This window comes from Crinia signifera, chromosome 6 (assembly GCF_055691185.1).
Source record: "Crinia signifera chromosome 6, ASM5569118v1, whole genome shotgun sequence".
Lineage (NCBI taxonomy): Eukaryota > Metazoa > Chordata > Amphibia > Anura > Myobatrachidae > Crinia > Crinia signifera.
In genome coordinates, this window is record NC_139222.1 from 88,859,294 (window position 1) to 88,878,257 (window position 18,964).

The window sequence follows — 18,964 nt, forward strand, 5'->3', positions numbered from 1 at the left end:
GCGTGTGCTCAGACACTGCCCGGCTTCTCCCTTCCCCGGCAGTACATCCCTCTGCAGCGTAATGAGTAAAGAGGTCACGCTGCGCAGGCCAAGCAGCTGCACAGAGCCAGTGTGGCTCTGTGCAGCATGCGTTTGCCCCTGCCCCCCAACCTGGCTGGCTCCCCAGAAGCCCGCCCCCCCCACCCCCGGCTCGCTGCCCGTCCCCCCACCCCCGGCTCGCTGCCCGCCCCGCTAGCCGCTACCCGCCCATCCACCCACCCTCCAGGCCGGCTCCCCGCCCATCCATCCGGCCGGCTCCCCGCCCATCCACCTGCCGGCTCCCCGCCCATCCACCCGCCGGCTCCCCTGATGCCCGCCAACCAACCCGGCTGCCTGGCTCCACAGACACCCGGCCGGCTGCCCACCCACACACCCGGCCGCACCGCACCCCAGCCCACATGTAAGTAAATATGCGGGGCGGCCGGGGTGCGTTTTTTAAATTAGGGAAGCCAATCCCGGGATCCCGGGAATCCCGGGATTAGGCATTTTTCAATCCCGAAATCCGGGATTGAAAAAATGCTCCGGGATTGGCTTCCCTACCTGGCACCATTGGAGCATATGTGTATCTGGCACTTTTGGGGACATATGTGTATCTGGCACTATTGGAAGGCTAACGTGATCCGTTGGAATGTCTGTTGCTTTAGTAATAGAGATTTGACAAGGTTCTGTTATTTTATATGCTGTCCGCAGAATGGGCTGAGCTTATATTGTGGTCAAGTGGTTGCACTTTTTTTTTTCTCGTCATTGCCAGTATGACTTGTCCCTGTAAAGCCACACCCCTTTTTAGGCCACACCCCCTAAAAATTTCACGAGGGGGTACTCATAAATGAAAAGCCTAATCAAGGGGTATGGGAGACAAAAAAGGTTGGGAACCACTGACCTAGTGCATGTCAACCTCTTGTATATGTCGACTTAGAGCATACCGACCTTTTGGTGTAAATCTAGATATCACTCAAAAAGGGTCTCTGAGCCATACAGATGTAGCGCCTCTCTGCCAGCTCAGGGAAGCACCATATTCCCTGAGCTGGCGTAGAGGCGCTGCACCTGACGGAGACGCGTGAGCGTCTTTCACACTTTTATCCCTGCTCGTCTCCGCTTCAGGGGGGAGGAAGGGGTGGGGGGCTACGGATGGAGGCGGCAGAGGGCGGCGACGTGCTCCGTCAGAACAGGGTGCGCAAGCATCTCGTGCACGAACGCTCCATTCTGGCGGATGGCGAAAGGTGGCGATTGGCGATAGAATCACCAGGAGCACCTCTAATGAGAGCTGCTCCATCTGCATATTTAAATGAGCTCTAGTGTGTATGCTCAATGTCATTAACGATGCGCGCTCCTGCACTTCATTAACGACCCCCATCTCGACTGTATGCAGGTCAGTTTGGCTATATAGCCAACGACCCTTCGTTCAGTGTGTACACTCAATTCCCAGCCCACGACCACTATCGTATACTATGTCGGCCGCGGCGGGGTCGTGTAGTGTGTATGGGGCTTTAGCTCTCTGTTAGTCGGCTACATCTGATTTAAGCTAACGGAGCTGTATATGGTAATAAGTAATGTGACCTTCACACAATTGATTTGGACATTTTCATGAGGCAGATTAAACAGATTAATATACTGCAGATTGCTGGCTTGTCTGCTCGATTGACGTCAGCTTTCTGGAAGACCTTCAAACATGACGTTTTGTGAATTAATATTCTGTGAGTCAGTGAGCAGATGCTGCAAGCCTCTCATTCACATCACTCCAACATGAATACTTCCCAGGCAACGATTGCTGTTGTCCTATTTTATTGTATATAAAGTTGGTGTGAAAGTAAAAAAAAAAAAAGTTGGTGTGAGTAGTTGTTGGCTATGTAAGCATTGCTAGTTACACAGCACCGCGCTGTCCTCTGTACCAGGTATAGTTCTACATCTCTGCGTACGCTTTACTGTACTACTACCCATAGGTAGCACATTACATTAGGGTATGCACCGCAGGAAAAAACTATTTGTGCCTGCCTGCATTTTAGTGCCACTTATACATAATGCCCCCATATTGGCATTTACACACAGGGGGTGATTCTGTTTGACTCCCTATGCAGTGTAACTTCGCTGCTTAGCGAGCCAACAAATGCCGCCCGCTCCAATGCCCACCGTGGACGCCACATCCCAGCCACTGCATAAACATCCATTTACAGGGTAGCGTACTGGGGCCACGCAGCGTTTTTGTGGGTACACCCAGGAAATGCTGGGCATCCCCATGCAAACGCTCCCTGTCCACCTCGATCTGCCCCCCCCCCCCACCCCTGCGAATGCCTTGGCGACTACGCTAGTCACCTAAGACATATGTGACTATGGCCCTTATTCTGATTGAGTCGGACGGCTGTGTGTTCGGTCAGACAGCCGATGTTTGGTGTTTGCGCATGTGTAGAGGCGTATCTGCGCATGTGCGAATGCCTCACACGTGCGAACACGGCATGAGTTCCGTGCAGAAAATGATCGTACGGAACCATCCGAGCAGGGGGTGGAGAGGGGCGTGAAGGGCTGTTTGGGCTCATTACCATATGCCTACGCCCCGCATTTCATGGGCGTTCCCTTGAAAACGCTGGGCGTACATATGGTAATCCGGCTGTGACGCACGTGTGGGGGGCGGACAGCTGACATAGCCGGATAGAAAAAGGAATGGGGGGAGTGGTTGCGCTAAATATTACAATAATAATCTTTATAAGTATAATCAGGTGTACATTTATTAATACATATAGTAAAACAAAATTTCATAAAAAGGTATTTTAGGTACCATTACAGATAAAATTTAAGCTCAAATGGTTGAGCCTGGAATATTTGAAAAAGATAACCAAGCTGCATCCAGGGTAATAATTTGGAAAACAATGTTAATAAAATGAATGGTTCTTATATCACCTCAGTTTGGTGCAATGTCCCTTCCTTTTGGGCCCAAAAGTGCTGAACCTGTATTGCTTGTGGTTACGTCCTCTTATAAGCTTCCTCCAATTTTTGTATTGGGGTGGCGTACCTTCAGGATTCTGGAATATCTGAAGCTCTGGAATATCTGAGTCCACTACTCCCACGACAGGCTTGCTTTAAGGAGGTGGCGTTCCTCCAAAATGATGTTTGTAGATGCCTGGGGGGGGGGGGGGTCAGGATTCTTTTCGGGACTGTACGTTTTGAGGGATTTATTGGCACTCCAAGGGTGTAAGAATCAATACTGGCTTGCAGCAGGGGTTAGTAGAGCCTGTGGCCAATGCGTTTCGCTGCAAGCAGCAGCTTTTTCAAGGTCTTGAAAAAGCTGCTGCCTGCAGCGAAACGCGTCGACCACAGGCTCTACTAACCCCACAGGCTCTACTAACCCCAGTAAGGCTTACCACCCCTGCCTCTGCTTCTGTTGGTACTTCAGGCTCAGTCCATCTCTGAGGGGAGGAAAGTGGAGACCGTGCTTCTCCCACCCATCGCTGACTCTGGTGGCCGTTTATATAGTGCCTTACCACCGCAAAGACGGAGGTGGACTTGGGCGCTAATATCCCTTCTATCCCTTCTAATAGGGCTTCTAACATGTTTTGCCCTTAAGCAGGGCTTTTTCAAAGAAAAAGCCCTGCTTAAGGGCGAAACATGTTAGAAGCCAGCCATCCAGCTTAATAGCCAACTTCTTGCTTGCCAGCAGAATACTGGGCGAATACCATCTGATATATCACTCCATCCTTATCGCCGTGCGTGGAATGGTACATCCGCCAGCCCCTGTCCATTGTGCAGAGTGGAGAACGCCAGCAGGAACCGACACAAGCACCCGTGAGTGAAAGTCACGGTGGTGCACTGCAGGACCCTAACATCTCCGGCAGCGTGGGTGAGAGACACGCGTACCGGCCATTACATCCAGGTCCGCACTGTCATTCTCCTCAGGTGGCACACTCCACCAAACAAACACCGCACAGGACTTTTTACCATCCGGCAGCACAGGTGATGTATGCGCTCACTGTGCTATGATCCATTGCTCCTGATAAGGACATTGTTACTACCAGCATTCTACTAAAACATCCCCAGTATGGTCTGACACTAAACCCAGTCGACACAGTGTCAACATATGCAAGATTGCTAGTTTTTATGTAAATTCAGAGTGAATATTATCATCACCCCCTTTTTTATCCAGAGCTAAATATTTAGCTTGTTTTTATGTGCACATTGTTATTATAGCATATGCTAATATACATGTTTAATTTTTTAGGTGGCCACCCTAAATAGCTATACATATGTATACTTTATATGTTAATTAAATTGTTTTTTGATACAATAGTTTGAAGCAGTCTCCAGTCTTTTGCTATAAATGTGATCCCCTTCATGGTGCATTGGAATTTATTGTATATATATTAGCGCAATCTTCCCATTTTTCCTCTTGAATATACGTTTATATAGTGCCTGCTGATGAGCCAATTGGAGCTAGCCTCCTAATATCCAATCACTAACCACGGCTGCCTGTACCTGACCTGTGATTGGCAACCGCCCAGCACCACATTTGAATTGTAAAGTGTGCCAACAGCAGTGGTGTGAGCTGTAAAGGAGTGTAGTGTAGTAGTAGTGTAGTGTGGTTACTACTGTAAAGTAGTGTAATGTAGTTCAGCTTTGTTCTTTGAACTACAAACAGTGACAAACAGTGTATATTAGTAAGTAAATAGGACATTGTGACAGTGTATCCTGGGGATGGCTGCAGCTGTGAGTTCAGATTACACTGGATGTTAACTGTATCTTGTGCAATGTCATGAATAGAGACAGGATTATATGCATTTGCATATTTGCATATGCATTTACATATTTTGCCCATTCTCACTGGTTATTGCATATTTTACCTAAAATCTAGTGGTGGTGCATATTTTAGGCCCAGCCCTCTTCCCACCCGTGAGTCACAGCACTGCTTTGCCCTGCTGGCCAGGTAGTTATAGAGTGTGCAGGCTGGGGCAATATGTGCGCAGTGTGGGGAACCTTGGATATACGCTATGTCTGACACTGCTCTAGGCTGCTAATCCATGTTGATAAAAGTCAGTTGGGGCAGATGCCATTATGAAGCTCCTGAACCTTTGCCTGCCCCTGGCCTGGGACTTTACACCAAGAGACAGACTTCTGCAGCAGAGGAGGCGGGCAGAAGGGTTGTGACATCACGCGGTGCGGAGAAAATGCTGTGTCACAGTGAGTATGCGGCGCAGGGAGGAAGCCTTCCACTGTGCTGCCCTCACACGCTATGCTGACATTTGATCCATCGGCGCTGGAGATGAGGGTCCGTGCAGTTGATGCAAGAAGAGCTTTGGACGCTGCAGTCTGCTGTATAGCACTAGACATCTGCAGATGCTGTGGGCCTATTTTTGAGGTTTATTTGCAACTAATTGTATGTTGATTTTTAAATAAATAAGTTAAAAATTACTTTTTTTTATTATTTAATGTAGCATATTTTAACACTTTTCATGCATATTTTAGGTATTTTTCATGCATATTTGCATGCATATTTCAAGCTTTTTTTGTTGCATATAATCCTGTCTCTAGTCATGAAGTAGAGCAATGGATACAGCAGGCATTCACAACCACGGTCCTCAAGGCACACCAACAGTTTATGTTTTAGTGGTATCCAGGCTTGAGCACAGGTGACTTAATTAGTACCTGAGTGATTGTGATGATTGTGATGAATCCATCTGTGCTGAAGCCTGGATATCAGTAAAAGCTGCACTGTTGGTGTGCCTTGAGGACCGTGGTTGGGAAAGCCTGGGTTACAGTGACGGATGGGTATGTTGTTGGGTGGGCCTAGGTCAACCCCAAAAGGTCAAGAATGCAAAATAATGACACTGGAAAAAGGTTGACGTCAGAAAGATTGACACAAGAAAAAGGTCAACTTGAGTTTTTCCTGATTTCCATTTCATGGACTTTGGGACACTTACCCATTCCCAATTGGAGTCCATGTGGATGGTAAATTATGTTAAAAAAATTTTTTTATAAAAAAAAACATGCAAAGCCCATACCAGTGGTCGCCAACCCGTCGCTCGCGAGGTACCGGTAGCTCGCCTGAGCGACACGGGTGGCTCGACCACTGTGCCCTCCTGCCCCCTCCCGTGTGTCCATCCGCCCGCCCTCCCGTGTGTCCGCTGCCTGCCGCCCGCCCATGTGTCCGCTGCCTGCCGCCTTCCCCTGCACAGTGCACACACTCCTCACTTCGGAGGAGACAGACGCTGGAGGTCATATTTGACCTCTAGCGTCTGACAGGAAACACAGCGCTGTGCTCCCTCAGGCGCAGATACAGAGGGGGGCAAAGGGGGCACAAAGCAGCCAGCCCCAGCCCCACACAGAGTGTCAGCCAGGCAGCCACACCACAGGTACTAGCGGCCAGCTCCACGCAGTGTCAGTGGCTGGGTATCGGCCAGACTGCCGCAGCCCAATGTCTCCCGGCAGCCTGGAGCAGCCATCCCTGTGCGGTGAGTGTCAGAGGCTGGGTGTCAGCCAGACAGCCGCAGCACTCGAGCTCCTGGAAGCCTGGAGCGGCCAGACCCGCGCGGTGAGTGTCAGCAAGCCTCCCATCACTGGGAGGCTGACTGCTGTGCTCAGTGAGATTATGTGCAGTGAGATTATGTGCAGCATATTGTGCAGGGGCATTACTGTGTGCAGCATATTGTGCAGGGGCATTACAGTGTACAGCGTATTGTGCAGGGGCATTACGGTGTGCGGCGTATTGTGCAGGGGCATTACGGTGTGCGGCGTATTGTGCAGGGGCATTACGGTGTGCGGCAGTTAACATTGCCTCGTTAACAAACCCCTTCCTCGTCTGTTAAGTACAGATGAGGAAGAAACTTGTTAACTAGGGCAGCATGGCCCCCACTCTCCACAGTTACTCCCCCCCCCCCTTCCCCCCCACACACACACACACAGTGTGGTTCCTAGTGCCTTGATGGCTAACCTTGACACTCCAGCTGTTGTTGAACTACACATCCCAGACACATCATCAGATTTAGCATGGCCAAATAGCAAAACTGAAGCAGAGCATGCTGGGATGTGTAGTTAAACAACAACTGGAGTGCCAAGGTTAGCCATCAAGGTCCTAGTGTATTCCCGACATTAGACAATGGGCCTTATTTTGGTTCATTCTTTCTGACAAAATCCTTCTTAGATGGGCAAAACCATGTGCACTGCAGGGGGGCAGATGTAACATGTGCAGAGAGAATTAGATTTGGGTGGGGTTTTACTTCAAAGTGAGATCTATATTGCAGTGTAAAAATAAAGCAGTCAGTATTTTCCCTGCACAGAAACAAAATAACTCACCCAAATCTAATTCTATCTGCACATGTTACATCTGCCCCCCTGCAGTGCACATGGTTTTGTCCATCTAAGAAGGATTTTGTCAGAAAGAATGAACCAAAATAAGGCCCAATGTCTGTCAGATATCCGGATACCAATGTTGTTAGAGAAACCTGTTATATACCACCCCTGAGCGTTTACGATAACATACATGAGAGAGTCTATGTTTTATAGAACTGTCAATAATGATTAACTAACACTGTAAGGAAATTGTTAAAATATGTCTCTGGGACTAAACATGAATCTGTAGTTGTGGTAAACTGATATGCGTTATTATATAGAAAGCATGTATCCATGCCATGACATTCTACAAGTCCATTACCTGTAGAACAGTTCCGCTCTCTCTTGTACAGCTTTGTGTAATCTGTTTTGCTCAGCTTTTTGTGCCATACGAATCCTGGAAAACAGGTTGATAATCGCGGCTGTGGGATTACACTACAAAGAACATGTTTCCCCTGGAGACAGTCAGCCTTGTTTTGTGTCCTCGAAGTAAGTTTCCATTGCTATGCTATGCAGTACCTCGTGCCTTGTGTCTTTGGGGTAATAGTTATCACAGAACCTCTATCATAAGTGCCTTGAGAACTAGTGGAGAAAGAGCGTTATATAAATAAAACTATCATTATCATCATCATCCAGTTACTTTCTCTGTATTATACAGTACTTGAATTGTATCTTTTGGGAAATTGTCAGTAACTGGTATCATGGATCTTACAGACAGAATCAACACACAATGGGGCAGATGTATAGGTAAAGTGATAAAATGGAAGGTGATAATGCACCAGCCAATCAACTCCTATCTGTCATTTTTCAAACACAGACGATTGGCTGGTGCGTTGTCACCTACTTTATCACCGCTTTATGACTTGACCAGGCTTAATACATCTGCCCAAATGTGTGTTAGCTTTAGACAGTCTATTTATGGTATTCAGGAATAATTTGAGATAACTGAACTTTGATCTTTCGGTAAGGATTGAATTACTGTGTGTCATGCATTGGCAGGGCCGGCAACATAAATCTTGGGGCCCCATACACTAGTATATTTCGTGGCCCCCAACCCCTTAAACACTAGTAGTGGTGTGGAGCAGGCAGGGAGGGTGGGAGTATTTGTGGCAAGAAGGACCATATAATGGCTGCCCCCGAGCGCAGACAGCCTCACCTCTGACCTGACAGCTGCAGCCAATGATTCTTTTCAATTGGAGTACCCCTTCATTAAAACTCCCCCCACCTCGGCGAGTGTCAGCACCTACCCCTTTATCCTTACACCCTTCCTAGCAAATTAGATTACCCCCTTACGTGGAGTGAGAGTACCACCTCCCTCACTAAATCTGACAAAACCATCCACCTTGACATACACATACTAAAAACAGGAACAGTGCATGTCATATACATCATAATGCCTATTACACATTATACCGCACACTGTAATGCCCATCACATATTATACCGCACACTGTAATGCCCATCACATATTAGAACTCACACCGTAATGCCCATTACACATTATACCACATGCTGTAATGCTCATTACACATTATATCACACACCTTAATGCCTATTACATATTATACCACACGCCGTAATGCCCATATATAATATACCACATACTATAATGTCTATTACATATTATGCCACATAAGTGCTGCTTACTTACATGCTTGTTGCCAGGGGTTGCATGCTCAATGCCAGGGTTATATGCTCGTTGCCAGAGGTTTCTTGCTCATTTCCAGGGGTTACATGCTCCTTGCCACAGGGGATTACATGCTTGTTGCCATGGGGGATTACATGCTCATTGTCCAGTGGGGATTACATGGTCATTGCCAGGGGGAGTTTATATGCTTGTTGCCCAGGGGGGATCACATGCTTGTTGCCCAGACGGGATTACGTGCTTGTTCCCAGGGTGAGTTAATATGCTTGTTGCCCAGGTAAGATTACATGCTTGTTGCCCAGAGGGAATATCATCCTTGTTGCCAGGGGGAGTTTACATGCTCGTTGCCTTGCCGGGTTAAATGTTTGTTGCCAAGTGGATTACATGTTTGTTGCCACGGGGATTACAAGTTTATTGCCCAGGGGGGGATTACATGCTCATTGCCCAGGGGGGTTAATGTGCTTGTTTCCAAAATTGCATTTGTTTCCTCTATTTTGCTCTTACAAAAAGAAATAATGGACGTTGTAGGAGGCTTGTAAGCTTGAAAGCATCTTAAGGCCCCCTTACATTTGTCCGACTTGTCATAACGGACCCGATTGTCCCAGCAGCTCCCCGGGAGGGATCACATGCGATGGCACTTCATGTGCCAAGTTTTGCATGTGATAAATCGCATGCGATTTATCACATGCCACTCCCGGGGAGCTGCAGGGACAATGGGAGTGGGGGACAGCAGCAGGAATATGCCCGCAAACAGAGAGTGGGCAGGGGGGGGGGTCGGGGTGCAGGGAGCCGGGCAGGAAGCCGCTGGGCAGGGAGCAGGGGGGGCGGCGGTGCAGAGTACCAGGGAGCCGGGCAGGAGAAGACGATGCAGCAGCAGCAGCAGCAGCACTTCCCAAAAAAAAAGAAAAACCCCATACAAACGAATAGGAAGCCATTGATTGGCTGAGACCTCTCTCAGCCAATGAGCGATTGGCTGAGAGAGGTCTGAGAGAGGTTTGGCTGAGAGAGGTCTCTGAGAGCGATTGGCTGAGAGAGGTCTCAGCCAATCGCTGATTGGCTGAGAGAGGTCTCAGCCAATGAATGGCTTCCTATGCGTTTGTATGGCCCTTTTTTTTTTTGAAGTGCTGCTGCTGCAGCGTCTTCTCCTGCCCGGCTCCCTGGTACTCTGCGCCGCCCCCCCTGCTCCCGCTGATGCTGCCCGGCTCCCTGCGCCTGACTCTGGTAGGTCCCCTGTTGTGGGGGAGCACGGCTCCGGGCAGCACATAAGATTTAGCAAATCTTATGTGCAGCCCGTCCGACCTCCCATCTCCGATCCGATGCGCACGGGGCCGCGCATCGGGTCGGAGGGGATGTCACCATATGCGATTTGGGACGATTTCACGGCCCGATTCATCCGAATCGGGCAAAATCGTGCCCAAATCGCATAATGTAAGGGGGCCTTTACGCTGGTTATGGTATAAATCATAGATAGACTCATCATAGACAGTCATATGTTCGACCACTAATGGTCGACAGTCACAAAGTCGACAGAGTCTTAAGGTCGACAGGCAAAATGTTGACATGGTTACATGGTCGACATGAAAAAGGCCACCATGGTCGAGAGGTAAAAGGGCACCATGGTTAAAAGGTCGACAGGAAAAAGGTTGACATGAAAAAAGTCGACATGAGTTTTTAATGTTTTTCGGTTGTCTATGTCGACAGAGGTCGACATGGACACTGTCTAAGTGTACCGCTTCCCCTCGCATGGCTCACACTCGCCATGCTTCGGGCTTGGTGCCTCGGCACACTATTTTATTCTCCCTCCACACCCTAGTGGATGGTAGGCACATGTTGTCTGAAAATTTTGTCAAAAAATGCATGTCGACCTGTTTCATGTCGACCTTTTGACCATGTCGACCTATTGCCTGTCGATCTTTAAACCCTATCGACCTTTTACATGTCGACCTTTAGACGCTGTCGACCTATTGTGTGTTGACCTTTAAATCCTGTCGACCTTTTGACTGTCGATCTTTTGACTGTCGACCATTAGAGGTTGACCATATGACTGTCTATACTGAGTCTGTCTATGACCAGTCCGGATACCGTCACGCTGACCTCAGGAAATACACATGTGTGTCTGTCAGGAGAAAGGTCACTTGGGGATACTGGAACCCAGCTGCAAAATATGAATTGATGATCGGTAGATGTTTATGATTAACTGAGTGCATCTGATACTCTGCTTGCTGCAGTCTGTTTGAAAATTGATAAATTAAATCGTTCTGCAGCATAAAAGCAGATTCCCATTTGTGTTTTACATGGTCAATTTTACTTTCCATTTATTAATAAAACTGTCAAGACATCGACAAACTATGTTGTGCATGAACAGGGCCACCCATAACAATTATGAGCCCTCTAGCAAGTTTAAGGGGCTGATTTAACTCCATCCGGATCTAAGGATGCGTATGTGATAATATCGGTCCATTTTGCAATGCAATAACTGATTATATTGCACGGATGTACCAATTATAGCATGCCATGCATTATTATTACAGGGCTCACTGCTGTATTTTATTTATTTCTAAATTTGACCAGATTGCACTAAAAAAATTGGAATTAACCCTTTCAGGTCCAACGTCTAGTCAGGTTCAACAGCCCTAGCAGATCCAATGGTGAACCACTTTAAAATAAGGACATTAACACAGGGTTGCCGACTTTTACAATCTCCTCTCTGGGAGAACCCCGGAGAGGAGACTGTCTACATCACTTCTGGGGGCGGGGCCTGATGGAGCATCATCAGTCCCTGCCCCCAGTAATGCAAATACCGCAATACGCGGGTCTCCGATGAGGGGGCGGGGCCAAAATTGCTCGATTTGCATATTTAGCCCCGCCCCCTTCCGACGAAATGCCGCGAATCGCGGCAATTTAACGCTACGGGCTACTGCCACCACAAGGTAAATGAGGGGGGGGGGAAGGGGACAGCCGGAATCCGGGAGGGTTGCCCCCCTTTCCGGGGTACCGGGAGGGGGACCCGATTTTCGGGATCCTCCCGGCCATTCCGGGAGGGTTGGCAACCCTGCATTAACATCGTTCAACATTCACTGTAGACCATTTATGAATTAAAAAAAAAAAATGACAATTAATTGAAACCTTTAAACGGGTTGGGATCGTTTGGTCGAATGCATTATGGTCGAATGTCATTACATCGAATCCATTAGGTCGAATTGCTAAAAGGTCGACATGATTCTAGGTCGACATGGGAAAAGGTCGAAATGATTCTAGGTCGAAAGGTCATTAGTTCGACAGGTCATTAGGTCGACAAGGTCATTAGTTCGACATTGTCTAGGTCGACATTCACAAAGTCGACATGGGGTTTTTCACTGTTTTTTTACCTGAATGTCAACACAGTCGACATGGACACAGTTTAAAGTGCACTGCATCCCCTCGCATCGCTCGCTGCGCTCGCAATGCGTCGGGCACGGTGCCTCGCTACGCTCGGCACACTATTTTATTCTCCCACCACGCCCTAGTGGATGGTAGGGCATGAAATACCGCCTGTCAGCACATGTCGGCTCAAAAAACAGTGAAAAACCCCATGTCGACTTTGTGAATGTCGACCTAGACAATGTCGAACTAATGACCTTGTCGACCTAATGACCTGTCGAACTAATGACCTTTCGACCTAGAATCATTTCGACCTTTTCCCATGTCGACCTAGAATCATGTCGACCTTTTAGCAATTCGACCTAATGGATTCGATGTAATGACATTCGACTATAATGCATTCGACCAAATGACCGCATCCCCTTTAAACACACTGTTCGAATTGCAAAAAAAAAAAAAAAATTGGATTGCAAAGGGTTAAAGTGTTTGGAGCAGTTTTTTGCACACAGGTGTTACTAAAATAATGCAAAAAGGGTGTGAAAATACCCTTTTCACTTTATTTTAGTATAATAGTAATTATTAATAAATTTGTGCCCACAATCTTGAATTTCCCAACTGCCCTCCTGTGACATTTCCCTCAGACCATAGTCTTCATAACCCTGCAGAATTACCTTCCAGACCTTGTGCCTAGGTCAGTTCGCAAACTGTGTGCCCTGGCATCCTGGGGTGCCTCAAAACACTTGCAGGGGTGCCTTGAATCTATTTATGTTCAATCTAACAGCATAGGTGAATCTAGAAATATGGTAATGGGTGGTCCCAGATCCAAATATTGAAGCAGGACGGACCTTTGCGCTGCGAAGCCGCACAGCGAAAACGGGATGTGACCTCATGGAAAGGAGGCATGTCATCACAAAAAGGGGAGTGGTATTACACATTAGACAACACACCGTAATGCCCATTATACATTTTATCAAACTCCGTAATACCCATTACAAATAAAACCGCACGCCGTAATGTCAATTACACATAAGGCCACACACCATAATGCCCATTACACATTGTGCCACACATCATGATGCCCATTACATACTATATAACAAACCATAATGCCCATTACACGTTTTAGCAAACTCTGTAATGCCAATTACACATAAAGCCACACGCCGTAATGCCCAATACACATTGTGCCACACATCATGATGCCCATTACATACTATATAACAAACCGTAATGCCCATTACATATTTGACACATAAGTGCCGCTTACCTACATGCTCATTGCTAGGGGGTTCTTGCTTGATGCCAAGGGGGCTTCATGCTCGTTGCCAAGGGGGAATACATGCTTGTTGCCAAGAGGGAGTTGTTAAATGCTCATATCAAAGGGGGAGTGGGGATTGCTCGTTGCTAAGGGGAAATACATGCTTGTTGCCAAGAGGGCATATACTTCCTGCATACTGCAAGCCGGAATCTCCCGGAATACCCCGCTCCTTACATGGTGATGGGCAGGTAATGCAGGGCTGAGCAGTGTCCTGCAAATAGCAGAGGGTGTACAATATGGCCTCCGAGCCTGGATCCCAACTGTTGCTGTAACCTAGGGATCCTGTTGAACTTCTATCTTCGGGTAACTGCCCCTCCTTCTACTACTACCCCATCTAACTGCTGCTTGACATTGTACTACTACCCAAGATAATTGCCCCTTCTGCATCTAGCACCCCATTCTACAGGATGGGACCGGGGCATCTCTGATCACAAAGTGTTTTCATGTATAATCTATTGAAAAGATATGAAAAGGGGACATGGCCACACCTCCTTTAATGGTGGCCACTCCTGATTGGCTACCGGACCGCTGCGGGAGCATTGACCGCTGCGGGAGCTGCTTGTTTGCTTAGATCAGAGGTGGGCAACAGGCGGCTTAGGTCTGGCCCGCCGCACTGACATCTATTACTATGACAAGCGGCCCAACTATAGCCGCTTGTCATTTAACTGGCACTTATGTTTTTGCATTACTACTGCTGCCGCCGCTGTCAATGTCCGACTGTGCCTGCCGCGCACAGCATTACTGGGAGCGTGGGACGGGACGCGGTGACGCGGCAGCCTCCTACCCGCCATTGGTTAGTGCGGCCACCGCATGACCTCATCCCTGCCCACACTCCCAGTAATCCTGTTCGGGGCGGGCGCAGTTCGGTTTTGGCGGCCGTGTGACTCCCCCTGCAGCATGTTGGAGATCCGGACCCCCGCATCACCGCTCCACTCTCTGAAAACTGGGGCCTGCCACATGCCGCGGCCTCAGTTGCCGGGAAGCCGCGGATGTCAGCGCGGTTCTAGCCGCCCTCCTGCTGTGATACCTGTGTTATGCCTGTAGCCTGTCACCACCCCCCAGAGTGGCAGTGAGTATTACTGTGTGCGGCGGCCTGTTTTTTTTAATTCCGCCCCTGCTCTGTAGCTCTGTATACCTATCAGTAATTCTGTGGCCTCAGTATTGTGAAGCCCTGGCTCTAGTTTAGTGGCTCTGCCCTGCTGTCATTAATTGTGTGTGCGGTGACCGGTGGTCTGAAGGGTGGTCCGGTGCACCCCCGGACCACCCCTTAGATTTGCCTATGTATAACAGGCAAAAACAGAGCATAAGGCCAGGGCTGCCAGGTGTCCCAGGCCCTGGTAAAATTGTGGGGGCATGGCCTAATCGTGGGAGGGTTAGCCAGGCCCCTCGATGCCTGCTTGTAGCTGCAAATCATAAAATATGTGAATCATGTCCATCACTATATAATTGAAGCTAAGGATGATATATAAATACAATTTACTTAGGTACTTATGTAGTACCCGGGTGCCCACTAAGCAATTTGCTTAGTGAGCTATTCTGCGTAAGGAAATCGCATCGCATCACATGACCCGTTTTAGTGCCATATGATGCGTGCGATGCGATCTTACTAAGTAATTTATTCACTACTCTATGCTGTAGTTGGTCTGTATTGTATGCCCTCCAGCAATCAGAGTATATTATAGATCCGGGAACGACATGTGAGTTGATCGCAGCCATCAGCGTAGTGGCGTCTCTCCTTTCCACTGCAGTTAGAAAGCAGGCACCTGTCACCTGTCTCCCTGCAGATCCCGACGAAAACCCATTGCTGAGGCAGCATCCTCCCCACATGGGTTTTTCTCTTGACGAAGAGGCTTTCGTTAACCTCTACCACCATGCCAGGGCCGCCAATTTGCCTCTGCGGCTGTGACAGCAAATCCATGGCACATGCCTCCCTCATCAAACTGTTGTACTGCACAGTTGTTTTTATGGACATGTTCCCTTTCGCAGAACAGCACACTGGTCATCTCCTCTGCCCACGAGTATATGAACCGGACCAGGGTCACGAAGGGGAACCGGCACCCCGGGAACCAGTGGGCCGCTCGAAGACTGACCTTTTTTCCTGCATGACTTTATGTGGCAGCACCACCTGATTTCCTTCATGGACAGACGCAATGGATGGCCGTTCATGCAATTCTGCGTGACGGGCAGCAACCGGTGTCGCTGAAAAAAACATCACAGCATCCTCCTCAGAATTAGGCAAGGTGAACATGGTCAGTTGTTCACCTGCCACACCTGTCACCTCTGTCACATTCTGAGCGCTCACTGAAGCAGCCATCACTGTCAGCTAATCACCTCAGAATGATTCTGACAGTGACCAGGAGCACTTACGCAAGTTCTGACTGACTACGCTATTTCTGTAGCTTAAGCTTATTCTGAAAGCACAGCTGCGGTAACTGACAAACGTCCATCCATACTCCATCCATATAAACTACTGAGGTCCCATCGCATCGCATGGATCGCACGGTACTAAATCGGGACATGCGATGCGATTTCCTTGCGCAAGCGTACGTTTTTTTAATTAGGCGCCCGGCTACTACATAAGTACCTTTACTTCATTTTATATATATATTGTTTTACATTTCTCAGGTAGAAACTTTTGGCCCAGTGGTGCCATAAACAAAAAAAGGATGATACTCTAGGGCGCTGGGATTAAAAATTTTGGGAACAACTGGCCTACAGTAGATCCCGTTTGTACCATTGTTCCCCAGATGCGGTTGGCAGGTTGACACTACTAAGGTCGACAATCAATAGGTTGACCAATTACTGTTTGCATTGGGATGCTGTACATTTATACTTCGCCAATCCTGCACCTTCTGCTTCCTCTATGAGAGTGTGTTCGCTAGCACATCCCCATGCAGAAATCATTCGATGGTCACACACCATCGAATGATTTTTCTCTCCTTCGGTAATAAAAGTCAGTCTAGACTGACTTTTATTCCGGCTACTGAATCGGCCCCATTGTTGCAACTTCTAGCAGATAATGCATTGCTCCATTTTCCAGTGCACCCATACAGCTGCCATGCCGGTAAATTGTCTCTCTTTGTTGTGTGTCTGCAGTAAACACTTACCTCTTCATGATGCAAGCTCATGGTATGCTCATCCGGGAGAACATGCGGGCAATAGGAGCACAAGTATATGAACAGGTGGTGCGTGGAGCCTATGTACGGAGAAATAGCAGTATTAATGACACAGGTATGTTCATAGTGGCAGGCTATTACTCAGGGTATGCTGCTCCCTAAATATTTTCCTTCGTGGAAATGCCTCACCTATACTGTAATGAACCCAATCCAAACACAAGGCAGATGTGAAAATATAATCCATCATTTTAATAAGATGATTTATAATGGAGGTTGTTCTGTAGTGATGCAGTACTTATTTGCAGTACTGATGTTAATCTGCTATAAAACGGGAAGACAGGATGAAAGGTGGCAGGACTATTCTGGCTGACTGCCTGGTCCTGTGATTTAGAAGGAAATTGGAGCAGGGTGAAATCCCAAACTGGTGTTTTTCAGGCTGGCTTGTTTAATGGGTTCTTCTTCTCACAAGCAGATAGGTTAGCAACTGTTATTATACATATTAGCACTAGGAATGTGCAGATGCGGATTTACCCGGATCTCAAAAAGGGATGTTATTGGCTGTCACATGTTTTGGAGCCAACATCCGGATCTGCACATGCCTAATTAGCACACATATACATGCATATAGGGTACCACCGCCTTCACCATTCCTAGGAATGGGGTACAAACTGCACTCGCCCTTCCCAGGTTGGGGTGCAGTGGCCTTTGACCACATTGCATAAATTAATAAACAGAGAACTCAGCACTCACCACAGTAAACTCACTCACCTTGGGACAGAAGCACTTAGCTTCAAAAGTGATAAAATGGAGAGTGATAAACAGCCAGCCAATCAGCTCCTACTTGCCATGTCACAGACTGTGTTTGAAAAATGTCAGACAGGAGCTGATTGGTTGGTTGTTTATCACTCTCCATTTTATTGCTTTTGAAGCTTAGTACATCCTGCCCCAAGTCCTTAATACACAAATAATTAAATAAATTATGAAGTTTAGTTCATGGAACATTTAAGCTTACAGCCCACCGCCAAGGGACCTGATTTCACTGCAAGACCTACTTTTAAGGTGCCCACGCACTAGAACGATTTTTTGGCAGATTGGCCGATTTCCGATAAATTGGCCGATATATCGTCCGATGTTTACCGATAATCGGTCGAAAATCCGCGCTCCCGTGGATCTTTTGCTAAATCTTCTGATCTTACGTGCTGCATGAAAGATCAGAAGATCTAACAAAAGATCCATAGGAACTCAAACGGGATCTTAAGAAAAATCTTTGGTAAAGATGTGCGCTTGCCTGAAATCTTTTGTCCAGGACAGGCAAAAGATTTGAAGGCTAATTTATGCGCACATCTTATGATCGCAGATCTTTCTAGTGTGTGGGCACCTTAACACCCACACGGTGTGATTTTCAGATGCATTTTGAACATTAAAAGCCTTTTAAGGTTGAGACAATCACCAACACACCTCCTGAATTGCCACTAGGAAGCAGCTGTCACAGGTTAGGTGCCCACACACTAGAAAGATCTGCGATTGTAAGATGTGCACATTAGCCTTCAAATCTTTTGCCTGTCCTGGACAAAAGATTTCAGGCAAGCGCACATCTTTACCAAAGATTTTTCTCAAGATCCCGTGTGCGTTCCTATGGATCTTTTGTTAAACCTTCTGATCTTTTGTGCAGAACGTAAGATCAGAAGATTCAGCTAAAGATCCACGGGAGCTCTCATCGGACCAAAATCGCCCGATTTCCACCGATTATCGGTAAACATCGGGCGATATATCGGCCGATTTATCGGCCAATCGGCCCAAAAATCGTTCTAGTGTGTGGGCACCTAAGATAAATAAGCTTATCTGGGGTGCATGAGAAATCTGTGATCAAAAAATGGGTTAATTTTAATTGAGCTTTCTCCTGGTGTCAGGGTAATAAACATCAGAAACTTCATACACACAGTAGTGGTCACAGATCCTTTAAAAACCCTCTGAGAATGGCTGCTGGAATTGGCATGCTGGCACCATGGCTTTTGCATATTTTCTATGCACAAAATCACAGATGCAGATGTAGGCAGAAACATACCCCACAAAAATGGTTTGCTCTTATCAGTCTTTTGCAAATAATTCCTCTCAATGGGCCTTATTCTAGTTCACTCTTTCTGACAAAATCCTTCTTAGATGGACAAAACCATG

At 47.5% G+C, this 18,964-nt stretch overlaps 1 protein-coding gene across 5 annotated transcripts in view; it reads left to right on the forward strand.

Annotated features, from left to right (window-relative positions):
- The window catches only part of B4GALT5 (beta-1,4-galactosyltransferase 5), a 46,245-nt gene that overhangs the window by 18,563 nt on the left and 8,718 nt on the right, over window positions 1-18,964 (forward strand). For 2 of the 5 annotated variants that reach the window (XM_083146400.1, XM_083146403.1), the window contains exon 2: window positions 16,770-16,904. In XM_083146400.1, the coding sequence (XP_083002526.1) occupies window positions 16,770-16,904 (135 nt within the window). Of the gene's footprint in view, window positions 1-14,232; window positions 14,252-14,490; window positions 14,743-15,659; window positions 15,909-16,769; window positions 16,905-18,964 lie in introns of those variants that run through there. The other 3 variants (XM_083146402.1, XM_083146404.1, XM_083146401.1) reach the window with 3 other exon arrangements.